Genomic DNA, 24,168 nt, shown 5'->3' with positions numbered 1-24,168 from the left:
TTTTCCACTTGAATGCGGCAGCAAGTTGCCTGAAAATCTTCGATTCAGAGCAAACGAAAAATTTGCAGAAAATATGCAACAACAACACTTCCATCATGCCAGTGCATACGTACTTACATACACGCATCCAGACATATATAGATGTACATGAAGGTACGTATATGGTTTTATTATTCTTTGAAAAACCATTCGGACTAGAATTAATTTTTCATAACTAGTTACAAACTAGTGTAAAATGTTAGCAGTTACGTTTTGAAAGGAATGAGTGGTTTAAGCGGAACACTGTTGCAACTATGCCATTAACAAAGAAAGTTCACATTTGAAGTAAATTTTATGTCCATTTGAACCTTCCGTTACTAACATATAAACTTGTGCTACTTCTACTAAAGCCTATTTGACACTAGGTTGCATGCACCACAAATATAACTATTATAATACACACATATATAAATTGCCACATATGAGTATCTCTCTACAAATATAACCTCTATATATTTACTGATATTGCTGCAGTTGACATAGCTATTGTTGCTGGCGGTCGAGGTCAGCTGCAATTGATACTGTCAACAGGGAAGCTCGTTGAAGTGCGCTGTATAGCTAAGGATATATATATTATATATGAAACCTTGCCATAATGGTAAACAAGTGAATACATTTTAAGCAAAATTTATTGTAAAAACAAATAAATATTCGCGTTTGCACCTGTACTTAAGTAGAATCTTAATAATATGTTTAAAATTAGACTGCATTGTCTGGGAAACTCATGTTATGTTTAAACTAAAAACATAAATTTAAAAGATTTTTATACTCTTAGCCTTGTTAAAGGTTGCCACATGTTAAAAATTTTCGATTACAGATATTATTTGCAAAAAAAATTAAATTCTCTTAAATTTTAATTGAACAAAACTTTGGTACAGGAATTAAATTGAAGGGAGTTGCCATATATCTTTAAAAATTATTTTGTGAAAAAAATAAGAAATTATTTGCAATAAAAAATTAAATTCTTTATAATTTTCATTGAATCAAACTTTAGTATACAAATAATATGCAACGCAGTTGCCACATTTTTTTAAACAAATTTTTTGTGGCAAAATTCCGAAAAAAAGAAATTATGGGTTATGGAAAAATTAAATTCCTTAGTAGCCTTAGTACAAGAATAATATTTAACGTAGTTACCACATGTTTTAAAAAAAATATTTTGTGTGAAAAAATAAAAAAAATATGTATAATGAAAATAACTTGCTGTATATAAGAAAGTCTGTTAATGATGTTAATACCTATTTTGTAAATTTAATGTGGCTGGAAAACAATCAATTAAAAGTGTTATAAAATATGTACATACATAGCGGTTAATTTTAACTTAACTTTAGAAAGCGTTTACTAGATTTATTTGCAAATTTAAATGAAATTTATTAACTCAAATCGTATGTATATTTTCATAAATCTGGCAACTATGTAAAGCAAAAATTAATACACATAAAATAATATATACGAATATAGCAAATATAATATATACATATAAGTATATAAATATATATTTCTTTACATCCATGGTGTTGGTTCTTCGAAACGTTAACTTCTTTTACTTTATTTGGTGGTAGTAAAATAAATAAGTAAAGAGCAGTGAAATCTGATTGCAAGCAACAATTTTCGCCTGCAGCAATGCTGATACTCACGCTATTAAGTCCACTCAAGTAGACTGCGAACATATGTAAGTGCACAGCTTTGAAGAAGAGCTCATGGGAAAATCGTAAAGTTAAGTGTGCTACAGTTCTATAATACGAGGCAGTACTCTACACTATGATTTTATATTTATTTTTACTGATCGAACCACTTGCCAAAGTCCTCACGGAAACATGGCAGCACTGGTGGCTGATTGCTGCACATTATTTGAATTGTTTGGCGCTTGACGCGCAGTCTAAACATCATTTAATATCGACGCATATTTTCATAATTTTATTATTATTGATTGTATACGCCGAAATTTGCTCGAGGCATGAATGCTTGGCAATATAATTCTCCTACGTAAAAATGTCTTCATCGTTGCCAACTCAATCGCTTGCGCAAATAAATCCGATATTATGCGCATATTTGTATGCGAAATTCTCCGCAAATTTGCAAGTAAGTAAGATTGCTGCAATCGCCATGCGAAATTAGATTTTGTAAACAACATTTTCATAGCATAAGCTGTTTATAGCCGCTTGCTTTGTATACTTCTACTCTACCGTGCGCCATGGCGTATACGCAATGTTATTTAGAAGTGCATATTTTCGGTGTTTGTGTTTGTTCTATGCACATACACATACTTTTCTGCGATAACAATTTCCTTTTGGACATTATTTAGGCTACACAATTTTGCGTTTGCCGCTAAACTTTTCGAGTGAATTTATTGGGAAACAGTTATTTGTTTTTGCTTTTGCTTAAAGCCAATTCGTGCTGAATGGCATAATATCGGATTAAGTGGGAAATCAGACTAGTTTGTAGTAAATTTATGTAATAAGTAATTTAAAAAACAAATAATACATTTTACAATGCTACTTAAAATAATTTTAAAATAATAATAACTACATGTCTCCCATAACTTTAAAATACGATAAAAAAGTCTCTAAGCATCGTATTAATTCACTTATATAAAATAAAATACCTTTTTGGCCGGAAAGAGTTCACGTACGTGGTTGAAAATTGTAATTTCTACTGAAAATACATTGCATAATCGAAGTCGAAAAGTTTTTTTGGAAAGTCGCATGAAAAATTTTGAATAAAGTATTAGAATATAGAATGCGTTTATAAGAGCTGCCCCTATTTCATTTCACATACTCTATATAAAACTACCAAGAAACCAATTAAGAGTATATGAGAAGACTTACATGGCTCAAAAACAGTAAATTTATTAATTTACTTGACGAGTGCCATAACAAAATAAGATTATAGCACACCAGTTTTATAAACTAGTTTACAAAATCCACTTCGTGCATAAACTGAAGCCGCACGAACATCAAGCGCGTCGCACGTTCAGTGAATGGGCCTAAAACGAGATTGCTACCGGTCCTGATTTTCATAAGCCAATTCAGCGATGAAACTCACTTTTGGTTGAATGGGTACGTTACTAAACCAAATTGTCGCATTTGAAGTGATGATAAACAACAAGCCATTGTAGCGACGTCTTCCATTGCAGCGACATCCCCAAAAAGTTATTGTTGGGTGTGCTCTATGGGCAGAGGGAATGATTGGTCCATATTTCTTCAAAAATGAAGCTGCCCATAATGTTTCCGTCAAGGGAGAACGCTATAGAGTCGTGATTAATGATTTTTTCGTGCCTGAATTGGAGGATGTTGATGTGGACGACTATTGGTTCCAATAAGATGGCGTTACATGTCATACAGCTTACGCAACAATCAATTTATTGAAGGAAACTTTTGGCAAGCAAATTATCTCGCGTCGTCACCGTGTGGCGTGGTCTCAAAAATCATGTGATCTAACATCGCTGGACGCGTTTTTGTAGGGTTATGTGAAATTGCTTGTCTACGCAGATAAACGGAAGACGATTGACGACTTGGAAGTGAATATTCGGCGCGTTATTGCTGACATACGGTCCCAATTGTAGGAAAGGGTGGTCGATTTTGGACCTCTCGGCAGGAGTTTAATTGACCCAGCGGCGGCACACACTAGCCCGAAATCATTTCTAAGAACATAATGGCAAACACTTATGTTTATGATAAAGCTATGTTAAATTCTTGGCCACAAAATTAAATTGTATGCGTTTTATGTTTTCTTGTAATCACATGGCTAAAAAAGAACACCCCGAAAGTCATCGCATTAAAAAAAAAATGGTTTCTAAAAATATTTTTTTTTATTTTTTTTTTAATTCTAATGAAATAATTAGATAATTTATTTATTAATTATTGATGGTTTATTTAGATATTAGTGAAATTAAAATTTCCAAAAATTTTTATTCGATTTTTTAATTTTTTTAAGGTTATTAAATTTAAATCAATTAATTTAATACACTTTCAATAATTATTTCAAATAGTTGATAAATATTATATTAATATTATTTGATTTAATTTTCGAATTTGGCAGTTAAAAATGATTTGTTTTGTTTTTTGAATATTTTTCTTATTTGTATTTCAAAATAAATTTTTTTAAAAACCTATTTACTTTCATTATTATATAAAACTATAGTTTCTTTTTACTCTCTGAAACTAATCATAATATATATTTACGAATATGCTTAAACTGAATAATAACATAAATTCCAAAAATATATATTTATTTTACTGATGGCAAGAAAATAAGTAACTTTCACACTTGCCATGCAGTGCTCATAAGTAAACGCTTGGCTGTTTTTTTGTGCTTAAAAATACTATTTATTTTCATATTTGCTTTACTGCCGAAATTACCAGGCCATATTTGGTTAAGAACTTTGCAAATTTCATAGATAACTGCAATCACACACTTTTACATACATTTTACATAAATACTGTTATAGAATAAATAGCATATAACGCTGCAATGCGCCACCTATACACACACACACACACACAAATGTACATTTTTAGCCTTACAAATATTTATGGCACTTAACGAGACCATAAGAAATCGGTCTATGGCCGAAAAACCAACTTTCGAAAATAGAGAAAAAATTTTTATTAAAAACTTATGAAATGCAATTTATGAAAACTAAAAAGTTGCTAAGTAAAAGTTGCGGCAGCACACATGTATAAGTGTATGTGAGGCAAGCAGCGTGCAGGCAACACGCCCATTTGCCAACACTTGCAACAACTTGTTTATGACCAGCATAATTGCTGTTAAACACACACGTACGTTTGCAGTTTTGCGGAACTTTGCTGCAGCCACGTTTGCCACTTGTTTATAACGGCACATATCGCATATATTGCTCGTGCGCCTAAAAGCCGGCAACTGCATACACAACTTATTATTGCATTTTCTTGCACGCAGTTTGCTGGCATTTTGTTGTGGGTTTTCTTTTGCCAAAGTGCCGTTGCACAGTGGGACAATTCGACTTGCTGGCAAATGCATGAAATATGCACGCTCGAGTTGGTGGCTAGCTGTAAATTTGCGAACTTTTGCAAAACTTGCGTATGTGTGGCAAAGTGGATTTGTTTGTTCGGCGTGCTGGGCGTGTGAAGCGTGTTTGTGTTGGTGGACTAGCATTGCAATACCACAATTTGGCAGACAAGCAGTGCAGCCGAGCGCTCACTCGGAACAAAACGCAAAATTTTGCAACAGCAATAAAATAAATTTCAGGAAAAAAAATATACATGAAAAATAAGAAAGAACGTTAAATTCGGTTGAACTGAAACTATAATACCCCTCACAAATGAAAAGTTTTCCATACAAGAACTTAATTTTGATCGATTAGTTTGATAGCAGCTATATGCTATAGTGATCTGATATAAGCGATTCAAATGAGCGACTTCTTGAAGAGAAAAGAACGCATACCAAATCTCAGAGCGATATCTCAAAAACTGAGGGACTAGTTTGCGTATATACAGACAAACAGTCATGGCTAAATTGATTCAGTGCGTCATGCTGATTATATATATATGTATACATTTTATAGGGTCTGATTACAAATTTCGTGGCAAACTTTATATACCTTGTTCAGTGTATAATATCAAATAAAAACCTAGCAACAAAACAGTAACAAAACAAGCCGAAATTGGCGTTAGCGAGTAGTGGCAAGTTGAACTGTGGCGCGCTATAATCGTTATGCAGCACTTAAGTGCACCACTTGGGTTGAGCGCCAGCAGCACAGCGACGCCAGCACATACGCGACGCTGACAAAAAGTTAGCAATCGTAATAGTGAAATAGTTAAATAGAAACTTACCATAAGTTTTAATTATAACGCTCGTATTCATTAATTCCGTATTTGCATAGGAGGCGGTGCAATAATATTTGCCTTCCATTTCGACCGACAGCGAGGTGATCATCAGCGCCAAACTTTCCGACAAAGTTTCCGTATACATCGGTGGCTGATTGCGGCCAGTGCTGTACATATACAGGGGGTGTATATATTAATATGCGCGTGGGTGCACGGCAAGTGTGGCGCGTTTTAAAGTGATATGTTGCCAAGTTTGGAGGTTAGTTGATTAAGTTGGGACGTGTATTGAAGTATACGGTGCGTTGTTGTTGGGCATAGTAGCATTGTATGTAGCGTTTTTTGTTGTATTTGTAGACACGTATGCGCACATGAAAATAGAAGAAATAACGCAGAAACACAAATGCATTTAGTAAAATAGTATTAAATTATGCCGTTAGAAATACATATATATGTATATATTTTTTTGATTATAATAAAACAAAAAATCGTTTCATGCAAATGCGCGAAAGCATAAAATTGCTGGCAGCGGCGTTGAAGCGCATTATTTCTTGCACAAATTTGCTTAGTTCACATAGCTAATTGTATTAAATTGCTGAAAATTCTATCTTTATTTTATGCTTTCCACATTTACATAAATTAATTTGCATACAAATGTGTGTTAGTTGGAATTACATAACATTTTTATTAATTTAAATTTTATGCAAATGCAGCAGTAAATGTTTTTGTTAGTGTAATAAAATGCAAAAATGTACAAATTTAATATTTTTATTATATGAAAAATCCTAAGTGTCTGCAGGGCATTTTAAACGCAAACAATTGGTTAGTACAATGCTGACTAATGCATTATTAGCTAAGTGTTAAATTAAATTTGCATATTTTTATAAATATTAAATATGCATATTTAAGGTTATTTTTCAATAGCTAACGGGCTTAATTATGAATTGCTTGAAAATTAAAGCTACAAATTTTAATTTGTGGTAAGATAAATATGATTTTTTTTCAATAACTATAATGAAATGTAAGTCCAAAGTTTAAAAATGAATGTATCTAAAATTAAAATAATGTGTGTTTTTGAGGTTAGTTTTAAACTAAGTTAAATATGATTTCTTTCCAATAATTAAAAAGAAATTTAAGTCTTAAGTCTAAAATAAATTTATTTTGTATTAAAATAATGTTTTTTTTGAGGTTAGGTTTTATTAGCAGATCCACTTAGCATTTAGAATTAAAATATTTTTGTTTTAGAAATTTTCAGAGCATGCATTTTCTTAGCACTAAGTGTATTTACAATTGAAATACAATTTTTTTGATTCTTTTGAGATAAAGTTTCTTTATCAGCCACAAATAATGTTTATAATTAAAATAATATATATTTTTTGTTTTTAGTTTTCTTTAAGGTAAAATTTTTGTAGCAGCCAAAAGTAGATTTTCTTTTAAAGCCGGATTCGATTACTGCGAATCATCTCTAATTAATTGTGTAAGATACTTGATTGGTCAAGTCAAATGTCAAACATTCTTTTATATAATTTAGCTAATCAATAAAATTTTTTTTGGAGGCAATCGCAAACACTAAATTCAAAAGAATATTTATTTACGATTTAAAAGTGGTTTTACAGAATGTATTTGCTGCTTTTGTTGGTTGGTTTATCGAGAGTGTTTTGTGGAAAACGACTTACGAAGATATGCTTGCGAGGTTTTAGAACCACATTAAGTGTAAGCGTTAAGAGGTTTGAATATTCGAGCGTATTAAGACTGCTTTTGAGCTCATCTGGCATCACAATTAGTTTTTCTCAATCATTGTTTATAGAAAGAAATTATTGGCTCTCTGAGAGTAATAAAAAATGTCTATTTGAGAAAATCGCAACCAACGCGTGTTGTATGTGGCGTTGAATATTGATGGATTATTTTAGAATATTTCTTTTAATGTTCCTGGGAGTCGAGTGTCGATAAAATTTTTTTTTCCCGATGTTCCTAGAAGGAGGTCCTGTTTCAGGCAAATATCTGGAATTAGGAGGCTTCCGAAAGTGTTTAACAGATATTCCAGTACACTATGTTTCTTTAAAGGAATCGAATTATGTGCTCTGGATAGAGAGTGTAACTTTTATGATTGAGATGCCTTTAATAAAGGTAATATAAATGAAGTAATAAATGTGAAGATAAGACTTTCTCAAGTGCTAATGGCCCAAAGTGACATTTAAAGGATCCAAATGACCCGTACGAGAGTGCATTCAAAGGATACAAATTTTCAAGCAGAGTTATTATAACTTTCAGATTTTTCACAAAACTAAAATTTTTAACAACTGCCAAAAACTTAGGAATGCAGAGAAAAATAACACTGATTCTTTACTAGTGAAATCACAAGCCAGTTTCAACTCTGTTTTATTTCCGGATTCAGTTTTACAAATATTTCTTCATAGTTTTTTTTCGCTCCGTCATAATATTTATTTCCTGTCCAGCAAATTTGACGAATACAATGCGTTTGAAAAAGTTTATAAACCTTACAACAAGAAAAAAATTAGCTTTTATTTAATAAATAAATTCTTGAGTGTTTTAATAAAGTCAGCAAAACCTACCATTGAATTGGCATATTTTATTAAAATGCGCCTAAAAGTATGCATGAATAAATCAGGTCAGAGAATAAAGTTGGTACAAAAAACTACTAATTTCACTTAATGCATATATTTGCTATATTCATATGTATGTATATATGTACATTGAGATAAGCACTATCTATGGTATATTTACCTACATGAACAACGGTTGGCTAAGTACATATGTATGTCTATAAAAACATTAATATTAAGCTGACAGCCATCAATAGCCTTTTCAACTTTGAGCGCTGAGATTATTTTTGAAAAAAATGGCTTGAAACCTGCGCACAACGGTACTTTTTATATTCCACTGTTATGAGGGTTAATATATGGTATATAAATGTTGTCAGAAAAAGAGACTCAAAGCCTATTGGAAGCACTAAATATTTGAGATTGCTTTACAATTTATTAATAAGTTTAAAAAATACAAATATGAGTAAAGAGTTGTGCATTGAAATGGTATATATTATTTCCAGTGCGGCCAGTATATATTTTTTCTGAAGCACATTGAATAGCTCCTGTTTAAAAAGTTCAATTTAACAAAATTATAAGACAAATGAACACTATTGTGTAGTGAAAATATTTGTTCAGAAGGGTTGCCACTTATATAAATACTTTACAGCAAAAAAACATATGAGCGCTAAAAAATATATGTAAATATAAGCAATTTAAAGTATTATAATATAAAGAAGCAGTACAGTGAACATGTTTGTTAAAAAGGGTTGCCACCTAGAAACATATTTAGAAGCAAAAAAAAAATATAAGCACTGTAAAACATATGCATCAAAGCGGTTTCTATAAATCTTATCTTTTTTTTGGAAGGATGCCACCTATTCAAATTTTTTATCTTGATTAAATTCTTAAAGTAAAAAAAAAATCAATATTTGTAACCAATAGAACAGCTTTCAATACAATTTCTGTCAAAGTTTTTTGAAAACGCTTGCCGGCTGTTTAAAATTTTTCGATTAAATAAATTCATAAACTTAATTCAATGCTGCAATCTTGATATCACATCAAACTATTGGAAAAATCTTTGATGCGCTTAAATATATTTCAGTAATGCCAGCACACAAATCAAACATATCATTCCCAGAACAAAAAAAAATAAATATTAAAAAATATGCAAAGTGAAATATTTCAATTAGTTGTCACTCTCCATATGTGTATTATATTTGTATATGCATGTATAAAACCCATTAAATGTAGTTTCACTTTTATGACGTCTAGTTCTTCGCACATAATTTTCTCCTTGTTTAAGTTGAAAATATTTTTCAATTAAAAGTTTTTACTATTGATTTTGAAATATGTGATATTAAACTTTCAGTCGAGAATCCAATCAATCATTCTTCTGTAAATAACGTACTAAAAAGTAATTATTTCGCAAAAATATATTTTTTTGTGCCACACAAGCTGCCTTTCCGCAATGCTACGCTCTTAAAGTTAGGCAACGCTTAAATGAGCAACGTAATTAAAATGATTGTGCGCAATAAAAGCGTGACGAAAATGTTGGCATTACAAAGCAAAATTGATTTTGGTATGTAAAAGGCAAAATAAAATTGCGCCTAAAAGTATATCAATAATGATGCTGCATATTGAAGTTGAAATGTAGGATAACTGAAGTTTTGCGAACAAAAAACGCGAGTTAACAAAAGAGTCAGATATTAATGGTAGGACGAAAACTTTTCGACAGGTCACAAGGGCAAAGTTCAGAAAAATAAAAAATATATATATTTTTATACTTGAGTACATAATTTACTACTTATTTTGTAGAGTTTCTTTACCTTATAGATTTTTGCGACAAAAATTTCATAAATAGGTGGCAACTATTATCCAAAATTTTCCTTAACAATAAAATTTACGTAGAGCTGTCAGCGTTCGAACTTAAAAAAATTAATAATAATATTTTTTTGGATTAAAATTTTGAAACAAGGGGCAACGTTCTTACTTAAAAATTTAAAATTAAATAAATCAATAGATAGGAAAAAATCTGTTAATATCAGGACCTTCCTAGTAGACATCAATTTACACATATTTAAATGTAAAAAAAATCTGCTTTTAATTAAGATTTGGCGCCGCGTATTTACGAGTTAAGCAGAAGCATTGGCTACGCTTGACTCATGCCTTCAGGCTAGTAATTAATGCGCGCCAACTGAGATCTATCACAAATGCAGAATCTTAATGACTTTTCTGTGTGCGTGCGCAAGACGAAACATACATACATGCACGTATATTGAAATCACTCAAACATTTTCATGATTTTAAAATCAGATATTCCAAACTACATGCATTATGAGTTTCTGTTTGTGTGTGCAATGGCGCAAAACGCCGCAAAGTATGCAATTATTTGCAAAAGCTATCAAATTCACGAAATTAATGTTGCCAAATGAACAAAGCGCTCACTGTTGTTTGTGCGATTTTATGTTTGTGTCAGGTAGCAAACAAATAAATATTAATTACTGACATGTAAATGTCAGTAAATTAATAAACACGCTATTATATTAACATTAAACGCCTCAAGCTAGTCTTCGTTTAAATAAACGTGCTTATATATCGTATTTGCATAGCTCTGTAGTATGGCTGTTATTAATACAGGCGAAAAATATTTGACTGCGGTAGAGAATGTTGTTTTTGTTAATATGCAGTGCTAAGTGGCATTTATCATAATTATGGATTTAGCAGAGTTTAATTAACAATTGCGGTTTACATCGGTGAAGCTAATCATATTAATAATTCAATAAAATTTAATATTTTAAACATCAATTTATTGAGAGTATAGGGGCACTCAAGTGGGAATGTATACGTAATAGTAAATTTATTCGTTTTGGAGCAACATATATTTACATATTTAAAAGAAAATTAAAAAAAAATATTGTTTATTCGAAAATTATATTTTTGTTGTAATTTTTAAAAAAATTATTGAAGCGTTTTCATCAATACTTAATATACATACATATATATCTCTGAATAATATTTATTTTCAAAGTTTTTTCTTTTAATTTTCAATAACTTTAAATATGCTTTTAGTTTAAAAAAAAATTTCAATATTTATTTTCTTCTAATTTTTATTTAAAATAAATCGTATCGGGTATCGGGGTAATTCCTATGTAAGCTTCTTCAAATTTTTACGCGTTAAGGAAAATAGCAGTTTTCCGTCCATTTTTTTACAGAACTAGGACCGTAATGTGAACTCCGATGATAACAAGGTTCTCAAAAATTTGTTAGTCTTCAACTAATTTACATTCTTTTTAATTTAAAAAAATTTTAAATATTAATTTTCTTCCCATTTTTGTTAATAAATTGAATATTAAGATTAATTTTAGTATTTTCTTTACTTTATAAGATGTCAAAAAAGTGTAATTATTTCAAGATTTAAAATTTTTTTTTGAGAAAATTTTATATATATATATATTTTCAGTTACCTTTTCAAATAACTTTACTGTTTTCAAAATAAATCGAATGAAAATAATATTAATGTTTTCTACATTTTGCTTAATATAGATTTCATTGTAACAACATTTTAATAATCTAAAATATTTAGTATATTAAATTTCAAAAGATCACATATTTATTTTATTGCAGTATACACCAAATCTTAATAAGTTTGTCTAAACTTTTTGTAAAAATAAATCCAGAAAAGATAAACATTTATTATCTGATTTTGGTATATATTTACTAATTTTTTTTTATAAATGTATTAAAATTTCAGATTTAAATATTAATACAGTATATCAATTTTTCAAAATTTAATTTGGTAACATTTTTGATATTTTTCTATTTGCTCTAAAAACACCGTACATAAGTTTTAAATTTAATTGACAACTGTAAACCTAGCAATATTTTGTCAGAAATTTTGAAAATAATTCTCAAATTTTTTCTTGTATAATTTGTGGTTTTGTATTAAATATTTTAGAATAAAAAAATTAAAACAATAATCAACATTTATCGCAATTTATTGAAGTTCCCATTTTTTACTTAAAAAAAAAATTCTAAAAAAATAGTGTAGGAAGTTTACCAAAATTTTCTTAATTCAAAGCTTTTTTGATAATTTTTCAAGTTTTCTATTTATTTTAATATAATAAGAGTTATTTTGCATGCTAATTGACTTAATTCCAAATTCAAAATTTCATTTTTATTCAAAATTTTGTTTTTCTCAAATTCCAATATTTTAATAATAATTCGATAATAAATAGTAATACTAACTAATAACGATCTAAAATCCATTTATGCCAAAAATTAAAAATTTGTATTAAATTATTTTTGATTGCTTTTTTTTGTTTTGATTTTAAATATTTTTGTGCTAATAATTAACTTAAATATTCAATTTTATTTATAGTTTATTTAATTTTTTTTTCATTTTCAATACTTTAATATATACTCTATAATAATTAATTAAAATATTCTTTTTTATATGTCAAAGTTTTAGAATATTATTAATAATATTAGTCTTTTTTTAAACTATTCAATATTTGAATAAAAAAATCGCTTTAAATATTATTAAAACAATCTAAAATTCACTTATATTGAAATATTTGTAGTACTACAGCGCAAAAAAAAATGGATTAATTAAATTTTTGTGTTTTTTTGTTAAGTTATTGTTTTTAAAATTTTAACATTGTTTTTGAGTTTTTTAATTTTTCAAATTAAATGCTTGTTATATAATATATACAGCAATTTATATTTATTGTTTATTTTAGTTTAGGTAGTCTAAAAACACGAATTTTTTAATAAAAACCCATAGCATAAAAAACAACGAAATCTCAAAACTAAAAATTTTTCTTATGAGACAAAAAAAACAATCTCAATTTACGCCAGATAAATTGCTATGAGCAAGATAATGCATCACAAAATCACAGATCCGTGAAAACTCTCCACTCAAAAGCCAATGTCACTCATTTCGCATTCCATTTGCCCGGTGCTACTAATTTAGCTCAATTATGCACACGCGCCTTTGTATAGGCAACAGTGGCTGCTTTAGTAATTACTATTTGGTCTATTTCCAGGAGCAACCAAATAAGCAACCAATACAAATACACCACATTTGTGTGGGCGGGAGTGTGCGTTGCGTGTAAAAAGTGCGTTTGATTGTGAAATTTTGTGGCATAAATCAAATGAGGCTGTGAGAATTGCAATTAATAATGCAGCAGTGCATATGAATGCGTCTAAAGTTATGCTACCACCAGCTAGTAAGTGTACATTTTTAATTTAACGCATTAATGCTTACTCACAATTGCCGAGCTGACAGACGGACAGTTCGACAGCAAGAGCATCCACACTTTTACTTGTACTTCCGTAACTTCGACGCAAGAGGTAAAATTAATTATACTTAAATGCACCTAAAGGTATGCTATGTGTATTGCAAGAGTGCAGTGAATGCGCTTTGTTTATTGTGCAGGTGTGTGTGTGTGTATTGGCATTGATGTGGTCAGACTGCTGAAATGACAAAGGTTGGGTCGAAGCTTCCCTCCCCTCAACACGGTCCTGTTGGCACAGCAGCGTGGTGAGCTGACTGCAGAGAGTCCGCCGTGTGCGCAAGTGGCATGCGTGTTGTTGTTGTTACCACAGTGGCTTTGTTTGGTGCCGCATGTATAGTGCTTCCGGTTTTGTTGTTGTTGTTGTTGTTGCAATTGCAGTTTGTCGATTTGGGTTTCGGCATTTTTTCGTGCCCATGAAGGCAACAAAACTACAACACAGTGGCAGTGGCTGTGGCAGGCAGGCAGTCAGTCAGTCACTCAGCCAGCTTGGCAGTGCGTTAGTCCGTCAGACCTGCTGAGGCTTTATCGAAATGCACAGCTGCTGTTGGTTTTCGCAATTGCCGCCGCAACCGCAAGTAAGTAACAACCAACAACAAATGCAGTAACAACAACAATAAAAACAAAACAACAAGTGAGGCACTTGTAGCAATATCAACTACCAAATCGACAACACAAATAGACCAATGGCTTCAGTTGCACATTGCGTTAACGCTGCATTTCACTGCACAGTCTCGTAGTTTTTCATTCATTTCGCCCTAATATGCAATGCAGCCAGTATTGTTGTTGTTGTCGTTAGTCATTCAACCAGTCATACGGTCGTTCAGTAAGTCAGTCAGCGCGCTAGTCGACCATTCCGCTGGCCAAAGCAGGCTTTTACAAGGCGCACATATGCTTGCCGCCATGCTCGTTCCAACGTCAGCGCTTGCTGTGGTTGTGTTGATGGCGGTGGTAACTGCTGTTGTTGCTGTTGTACGCCATCTAAAATGCTCTTGTGCAGAAAATTGATAAATGTTTGCGACTAAACGCAGCGAAGCTGAAGTTGAAGCTGTTATTTGGTCGCAGCGTCAGTGGTGAATGAAGATAAAAAACAACAGCAACAACAAAAAGCTGTATTAAGCGTAACTGCATATACTTCTATTATAGAGGCAATGAATTAATAAACTGTTTATTTGAAGTAGTTTTGGATACCTTGCAGGAAGAAATATTTTGAAAATTAGCGAATTTTACTTTGAAGAGGAGTTATGAGTGGACCAAATAGTAGAAGACAAAGCAAAGATAACAAAATATTATAACTACGTCTGCGATAAAATGGGATCGCTGCAAATATAGAGATCACTCACCCCTACATAAAGACATATATAATCGGGTATAAGCAGTTCAAAAGCTCTTTATATCTAGGTGTATCAACACTAACCACATAATTCGCTTTCCGAGTCGAAAAAGTTATATAAAATTTTTAATGAGACTGAAGTAAGAGTACGACTTACTAATTTAACATTACAAAAAATTAAAGTTTCCTCAAGAGCTTTTAGAAAGTAATAGTAATTAACTGAGAGGTTGTTATACTGGCCCGTAAAATTTTCTTATAGCACGTCTTATCTGTTACAAAGAACTTTGAAGCAATATGGTAGAGCTTTTTGAGGAATTTTTGACATTTAATTCAACATTTGAAACATAAAATTTTATTAAGAGCTATTAACAAGTAATATTTAATTTCTGAGAGCCCGTAAAATTTTCTTCTGGTATACGCTGGAGATTTAGCGTCTTCAGACAGAAGAAGTAAAATTTTTAAAAACTTTAATTTTAACTGCTCTTTCTCCCGATGAGAACGATAATGTTTAAGTTTCTCAGTTAGTAGTTTACATTACTTATAGCCATGCTCTATCATTGGTGGATTACTAATCACTGCCGCCTTATTTTTTCGTTCAATGTTCAAAATTCGAGCGATTTTTGAGTGCTGTCTGAAGTATGGCTACAATATCCTAAAGGTATACTACAAAAGGCAAAACATCATTTGCCTGTTTTTTTTTTCTTATCTGACGGTGTTTTCGGTATTACGATATGAAAATATAAAGAATTGTATAATATAATTAGTTTTCATTCACCGAAAAGTTTACTCCAAATGTTTTATTGGTTTTAGTTTTTATGTGATAATGTCTCTAGAATTGATGTCTTGAAGCAGAAATTATTAATTAAATATTATATTCTTACTTTTACTATTAGTATATACCATATGTTACTAAAAACCACAGGACTAGAACTACAAACTTGGTAATAAGTTTGTGAAGAAGAATATATCTCACTGATAGTATATTCTCCCAAAACTATACGTAAAAATGGAAGATACATTTTTTTATGGTTTTATTGGTAATATATTTACGGTTTTAAGGCTTAAAACTTGAAAAAAAGTTAGAAAATGAAGCACGAAATATTTTTTCTAGAGTAAAGTCTTTTAAAAGAATGTCGTAAATGAGGTTTCGGAGGGTCTAGAAAAACTTACTATAGTATACTCGTCTGAAAGTATGCTTTAGTTGAGATTATTTACTTGTTCTTATTCCATATTCAGACATATATGAGCAGAAATCATTGATTTTGCACTTCGAACTTGAGCAAAAAGTTATCGGCCTAAAGTAAAAATATCTTCACCTAAAAGTATGCTTTAAAATATTAAATTAGCTTAAGTTAGTTAAAGGAAAAATTTAGTGCATAGAGAGAAAAAGTCGACTATTAGAATTGAGGTGTAAAGAATAGATATTGTTACTGCTATGTTAGCATTTAAATCAAAATTCGCTAGTAACTATATTAGTAAGACTTAGTCTGAAATTAATTTGCGTAAAGCTTTTCAACTAAGTCTTAACATGTCGTTCAAAGCTTAATACAACTAAAGCATCTAATATTTTCTCTAACCTTCAGTGACTGTATTTATTTTCGTAGTTTTCATTACCGAAAGTCTAAGCGGGGCTTCGCAATCTCTTAATGCAATGTAATTTCAACAGCTTTGCTCACTATTAGCTAGCTGCTGTTGCACATGTAGCATGTGAATACTTCACAGCTTGTGTGTGCGTCTATTTTTTTGGCTGCTTGGCTGCAGCATTGACGGTAATGCCACTTTTGTGCTGTGCAAACATGTATTGGCGTTCAGTTGAGTGTGTACGAAGTGAAATTGCAATGTTCTGCATCAGCCGTTACGGCTGCACCCCCATCCCCCACCCAAATGAAAAGGCTAAATAAATTAGTGGAATGTGCGCGGTTTGCAATTTTCACAATTCATCCACATTCGGCGCCGCGCGTGTGTGTTAGTCATGTCTGCAAACGCGCTTGCTATCATTTGCGCGCGCCGGTCAAGCTTTTTCAAGCACTCTTGTCGGTTGCAAGTTGATTTTTGTTGGGAGTTTATTTGCCTAAATTGTTCGATAAAAGTTAATTGTGTGTTTTAATGTCGAAACAAGAATGAAAAATGCTAGAAAATGTGCTTAGCGCGCGCGCATATGTAGCATAGTTTCGGGCGCATTTGCTTGGTTCGAACGCAAATTTGTAATTTGTAGCATGCTATTAGGCGCATTTTCGTTTTATTTTTTGATTTTGCATTATTGGTGTGCTTTGGTTGTGAAGCCAGCGGAGTTCAGCGCAAATTAAATTATGGCTGTTGTTACTAAGTGGGCGCCTTAAATATGACTAGGTCTGTAATGCGCTGTACTAAGCACTTTTTGTTGGAAATATTTCGGCATTCGTGTATTCAGGTCAGTGCAGCTCAGTTGGGAGCGCTGAACTAAATCCGCAATAAATCTGATTTATGACGGAAAGCGTGGCAATGTATGCGTGAAACTGTTGCTGGGCAGCATTGTTTGTAACGCTATTGAATTTTTAACTGTAGAAATATTTGTGCGGCTTACACTTGCATACACACATACGCAAAATTTTAAATTCGACAATATTAGCAAGCGATTATGCGGCTATACTAAGCTTTTGATTGAAGTTAAGCATTTTTAGAACTTAAGTTAACTTTTTATGTTTCAGGAGAGTTGCCACCTGTTATTGGTGCATTAAATTAGAAAAATAATACACCTCACTCGACAAGATCAAAAAATAATTAAGTTCAATAAATCTCTTGATTTGATACTATTTTTAAAGCAGTGTTGCCATCTGTTTAAACATTCAATTTAATCAGATTCATAAAGTAAATTAAATGTAATTATATGACGATCACAATGAGGACATTTGAGAAAAATTACATTTGATTATATTTCTGAGGAGCGTTACCACCTGTTTTTGCTCCATTAATTAATAATAGGTTAAAATTAGAATTAAACAAATCAAATAAATTGATAAAATGGTATGATATGTTTAGCAAAGTAAAACTATACAATGTAGCTAACAAATTGAGGAGAACTCTTTTTCATTTCTTTATTTTGTGTAGGGTTGCCACTTGTGTACAGATTTTGCTAAACGATCTTTATTAGATAAGCTTTTTGAAATGAGTATCAAGCGGCTGACGCTTAACAATATTTTTGGGGAGAGTTACGACCAATTTTCTGTTTAATATAAAATTGAGTGGAGTTGTCACACATGTTTTGTTTAATCGAATAGATGAAACTAATAAACATTGACAATAACACTGTGAAACTGTAGGATTTACAAAAGAATTTAGTTGAAAATAATCTTATTAGTGTTGCCATCTGGTTTTCGCTGTCGATTTTTGTTATCGACTATTTTACTTAAATTGTATTAATCAGTAAATATAATAATAGGGATATCATATTAGTGAGGTTGAAAAAGCTTAAATATAAAAAAAAAATTTGGTGGGTTGCCAGATGTTGTTTCTGCAACTAAATTGATTTAGTTCATAATTTAGTAAAATATCAGTATTCAACTGAAGATGTTTGAGGAAGCTTGCAGTTAAATTAATTCCGGAGCTCGTCTGGCACCTCGTTTTTATAAAATCATACTAAAATTTAATTAAAAATTTTACACTAAAGAACTCGGTAGAAACTAATTTAATAAAAATTACTGTCGGAATGTGTGAATTTTTTCGGAGTAAGATTGCCAGCAGTTTGAAATTGTTTATACAAATTTATGCGTGAAATTTGAATTTTAAAATATTTATCACTGAATCCAAAGAATAATAACTATTTTTGCTGCACATATTACATTTAGGTTTAAACATTTAATTTCATTCCATATATAGATTTTATGTACATTTTTAATAATTCAGTGTTTAAATAACAGAATTTAACAAATTCTATTGGTATTTGAATAAGCTGCAATTTCAATTGCCAGTATTTCGGCAATTTCAATTTACTGAAAAAATATACGCTTGAAAGAGCAAAGCGCATGAAATGAGCTTCTAGAAACGCTTAGCTTCACACACAATTTACTAACGTTAACCAATTTGCATATTTTAATTGCAGTGTTTCTTTAAATACGTTTATTACTGTTTTGTAGTTACATAATTGCACTAACTGCGAAATTATGCCTTTACATAATAATCGAATTTTGGCAAACAGCCAGCTAAATTGTTATTTGTAGCAAACTTTTAAAGGCGCATTGAATTGCATATTTTTGCATTTGGTCGATTTGCTCATTGCACAAATGTAAAATACTATTTTTTATAACGGTAGCATTTATTGCACTAAATAAAATAAAATAATATTATGCCTAATTGTATTGAGTGATATGAGCTTTCGTTTGGAAATAATACACTCTTAAACATATTTTTTAAGCTGCTTAAATTTTTAGGAAAAAAAAGTTTTCCGAAAATGAAAGTGTTGCAAAAATTAATATCATATATGTATAATGAAAAAATCAAAAATATCCAAAAATGCCAATAAATACCGTTAAATTTACTAAAACACAGGGAGAGAGTGGGAGAGGATTACGCAAGTTAGAAAATCGAAGCTATAATAGAGTTTGAGCATATGCCTCGTTTTGAACATACAATCCATAGGGTGGCAGTTAACGCTTTTAGCTACAGCAGCTATCAGAAAGCGATTACATAAACTCAAATTTGTTTAAAATACTCTTCTATTACATACTAACACTAACACACTATTACATACTGTGAGTTACACATACTAACTGTGAATACTAACAAATCTTGTGAGAGAGAGTTGTAATTAGCCAATCTCGCGAAAAATGGTTCAATGAAACCGAAACAGTAACGAGATTTTCATGTCCACAAGGGCTGTGCACTTGGTAGCACACACCCAAATTACTTGGAATATATTTGGTAACCCTATAACAACAATATCAGAGCTGCTGTTTCTTTCTACACTTTCACTTTTGATAGAACCTTAGTTAGAGTTCTAATTTGACAGCAAATTAGCTAAGAGTTTGGTTATATCCAAGTTATAAGACTTCACACCGTACTCAATTTGGAGGAACATTTTTGAGAGACTTCAGCGAACTGTGAGAGAGGAGCAACGCTAAATATGGTACGAATGAACAAATGTTAGGTAAATTGTCGATCAAATGCTACTTTGTCATTTCTGATCAGAACTAAAAAACTCCGCAAAAAAATAAGGAATGAGTGTGGGATACTTATTATCTTTAGATTGTCGCAGGATGTATGAATGTGAGAGTGACCATAGTAAATAGAAGGACCGAAATATTTTTTCTCGTCAGTCGCTGACTTCCTCTCTCAGTGAGTATTTAGTTTCTAAGTTACTCTCTGGCTGATTTTTATGCAGAATTCATATTTGTTTATGATTTATTTACTCTTTCTGCATTCCAAATCTTCTCTAATCAAGGAAAGAGTGTTTAATTTAAGTATATTTTCACATTTGATACTGAAATGATGAAAATCAGTTTATTTAGCTTTGTATTTGTTTCATAATTACTGAGCGAATAACTTTAACTCATTCACTTTAGTATATTTTAGATTCTTTATGTAGTTGTTTTTACGGAATAAATGCACAAATATTTATTTTCTTCATGCTACTTGAAAATGATGTAAGGACCTGTTATGAATGAGAAATATTTCATAACAAAGTTTGTCTTTTATTTCATCTATAATGTACTACAAGAAGTCTTGCCATAAATTCTGTTATAAAGTTTACATCTTACAGCGAGTACAAAAAATACGTAATTTTATATTATAATTTGTATGCAATGTCTAATTATATGCTTATAATATGTTTTACGACGTAACGATAAGAAAAGCTTTAAGTTATATTTTTTGATTTTAGAAACGTAATACTTCTGGCTGACTGAATTGAAGCAAGATTTTGTTTTTTTTTAAATCAAATATTTAGAATTGTGTAAAATATTTTAGGTCGACCTTATAGCTATATTTTATATTAATAATAGAGATTTTGTTAAAATATAAATTAAAATACAATGCAAAACAAAGCAAATGTATGAATAAAAATTAAGAAGTGAAATTTCAGTTATTTTAATGCAAATTTTGGCAAACATTTCATAGACAATTTTCGCTTAATAAATAAATGCTTATACAATATGCATATAAGTCAAATTACTTATGATGCTTAGAAATGTTTGACATTCGCATATGTAGTGTTAGTAAACTAATTCCACTGTGAATGTATTCGCCAAGGAGATTATCGCATAACTGTTGTAAGTGAATTGGAAATGAATTTGGCGAGCATGAATGAAAGACGAGCCACAAATGGCGAGTGATTGCGGTGAGCAGGAGCGTGTAGTACTTGCATGGCTAAATACGCACTTACGGGATTATAATTAATTATTATATTACTTGGTTGTAGTGAAATATGTAAAGGTATTAAATGCGCTAAATTACTCGTTAAATTTAGTGTTGAGTAGAGTTGAGTTTGAAGATGTTAAGTAAACTAAAATTATTATGGGAATGTTTAGTTGAATTGAAAATGTAAATGATAATAATATTTAGGCGCTAAAACTGCAGATGCATTTTTAGGTAATTTGTTTTTCAAATATTGTTAATTATAGGCACTACTTGAAATAAAGGCACTAAAATTCTAAAATATCTGTGATAAATAGTTTTTTGAAATACTGTATCTAATTTGTTTAATGATAATGAGAATTAATAAATTTAGTTTTATAAAAAGTTGGCAAGGAAACAGAAGTTTAAACAACATGAAAAATTATGATTACTATAAATAAGTTTGCCTTAAAAATGCATTAAAAACATATAAAACAAGAAATCAACAATAAAATAACAGCAAATTTTAGTTCGTAACTCAAAATTAACGCAAACAGTATGTCACGTGCAAAGCTAACGAGATAATCATTAATAAAAATGCAACGCAGCGTTGCTTTTACATTACCCTAGGAACTACAGTTATATTTGTTTTAGTTACACTGGCGCCAGACTACGCATGTTAACGGATATATGCTTGTTATTATATCTTTTGTCGCTAGTTTACCATATATCGTTAATGAAGTCGTAAACTGTCTACAACGACAATTAGCTAAATTAGCTATATTTTTTCGCAACATGGCATATTAATGGCGTGCAAGCCTACAGAGTCGCAATAGTGGTATGTGTGCGCGGTAAGAAAATGGAATTAGGGGCATGCCTCAGGTGACGGTGCCGCTAAAGATTGCAAACTATTTCATTATATTTCTCAAAAGTTGAGTTTGTTTATCGCTGAATGAGAGTTAAGGTACGTAACTAAGATGCTTGCTTCAAAAGGTGATACCACAACAATAACAAAAAAACAAAAACTAAACATGACTCATTCATTTTAGGCACACAAACGTTAGCGTAAGGCGCACAATTTGCGGAGCGAAAGAGATAGTGAGTGTTGTACACTTACACAGCGGGTAATCTACGTCCTTTGGAATCATACAGTGGATAATAGTATTTGTTCCTAAATTTATAAAAAAGATTGTAATAAGAGAATAAAAAATTAATAACGCAAATTAAATATACAGAAATATAGATATATAATCTTTTTATATAAATATAATGTGTGCTTATTTTGTATTGTTATACATTTTTTTTAAAAATAATATAGAAACTTGAATAATTTTTTGTATAAAATGCATGTAATTGGCCTGGAGTAATCAAAACAACTTGTGGTTTGGTAAAAAAGCGGTAAAGAAATGTTTTTGGAGATATGGAAAAAGTTTGGATAGTATAAGTATATGTACATATATTCGATACTTATGTACAATAGCCTAGGAATATTTTTGTTTATTAATCTAAAAGATATTATATTATAAAAAAAATTTAAAAATTTTAATTTCTTAATGTTGATAGTTGTAAAATCGCTAAACATAGGCGAAATACTTTTTTTTGTAGAATACTAGGGTAGCAAATAAGTTCTCAGTTTGGTGAAAAAGTTGAATAATATCGTAGCATAATGCTATTACTTGTATAATCGCTAAACATACGCGAAATAAATTTTTTTGTGGAATACGAGGGTAGCGAATAAAGAATGAGTTTGGTGAAAAAGTTGAATATTCTCGTAGAAAAATACAATTATTTGTATAATTTCTAAACATACGCGAAATAATTTTTTTTGGAATACTAGGGTAGAAAATAAGTTTATATTTAGTTTTTAATAAGTCAGCTTAGTGAAAAAGTTGAATATTCTCGTAGAACTTTTTGATAAATTAAATTATTTAGTACTATTTTAATACGTATTTTTGGATAAAAGTGAGGCTTTTTAATTCATCTTCAAACCAAATCTCAACAAAACCTCATGTACCAGTTTATGTAACTACTTTCAGCTGTAGTTTGCTTTGAAATAATTTAAAAATTTTAGCTTAGTAATTTTATTTTTGTAAAAGAGTTATAATATTTATAAGTACTTAGAATAATGACTAAATCGATAGTTAATTACTTTTTAGTTTTTATTTTACAATATATACAGGTCAGCAATTTTCAAAAAATATTTAAGGGAAAGTTAAGTGAGAGCACAATTATTTAAAGGTCATTTTGAAATGGATTTTATACCCTACACTATAATACATTTTTTTAATAATTCTTTTAGTGAAAATATTATATAAAATATCAAAATATATATATACATTTGTGTAGCGATTTGTTTTGTACTTACGGTTTCGGCAGTATAGTATTGTTCAAATTGTCCTTCCATTGCAGATCGGATACCAAATTCGGATCGGGCACTATTGGTTTGCAGGTTAAAATCAGTGATTTGCCAACTGGTTTGCGTTGCACACCTTGCATGGGAAAAATCTCCAATTTAGGTTCGATTTCAGCTAGTGTGAGATCTGGAATTGAAACAGAGTACGAAATTAGTACAGGGTTTGGGTATTTGAAATTTTTGAAAATTTAATTTTAAGAATTTTAAATTAATTTAAATGCCTCAAATATTTTTTTTTAATTTTTAATAACAGTTAAAACCTGTTTTTGCTCTTGAATGAAAAATAAATAAATAATAATTTGCAAAAATTAAAAAAAAAAAAATTATTTTAATAAAAAATTAGTCTTTGGAGGCAATATTTATTAGCAAGAAAATGTTTTCAAAAATACAAGCAATTTATACTCGTTGTTCACTTTTTAGCTATTTTAAAATA

General features: G+C 30.5%; 1 protein-coding gene across 8 annotated transcripts in view; it reads right to left on the bottom strand.

Moving 5' to 3' along the window:
- Fas2 (fasciclin 2) overlaps window positions 1-24,168 on the bottom strand; it is a 226,722-nt gene that overhangs the window by 29,835 nt on the left and 172,719 nt on the right. For 5 of the 8 annotated variants that reach the window (XM_036371145.2, XM_036371147.2, XM_070110270.1 and 2 more), the window contains 3 exons: window positions 23,688-23,862; window positions 22,440-22,493; window positions 5,853-6,013 (listed from right to left, as the gene is read on the bottom strand). In XM_036371145.2, the coding sequence (XP_036227038.1) occupies window positions 5,853-6,013; window positions 22,440-22,493; window positions 23,688-23,862 (390 nt within the window). The remainder of the gene's footprint in view (window positions 1-5,852; window positions 6,014-22,439; window positions 22,494-23,687; window positions 23,863-24,168) is intronic. The other 3 variants (XM_036371146.2, XM_014229920.3, XM_070110272.1) reach the window with 1 other exon arrangement.

The sequence above is a fragment of the Bactrocera oleae genome, chromosome 5 (assembly GCF_042242935.1).
Source record: "Bactrocera oleae isolate idBacOlea1 chromosome 5, idBacOlea1, whole genome shotgun sequence".
NCBI lineage: Eukaryota > Metazoa > Arthropoda > Insecta > Diptera > Tephritidae > Bactrocera > Bactrocera oleae.
This window is presented reverse-complemented; position numbering and strand designations above follow the sequence as displayed.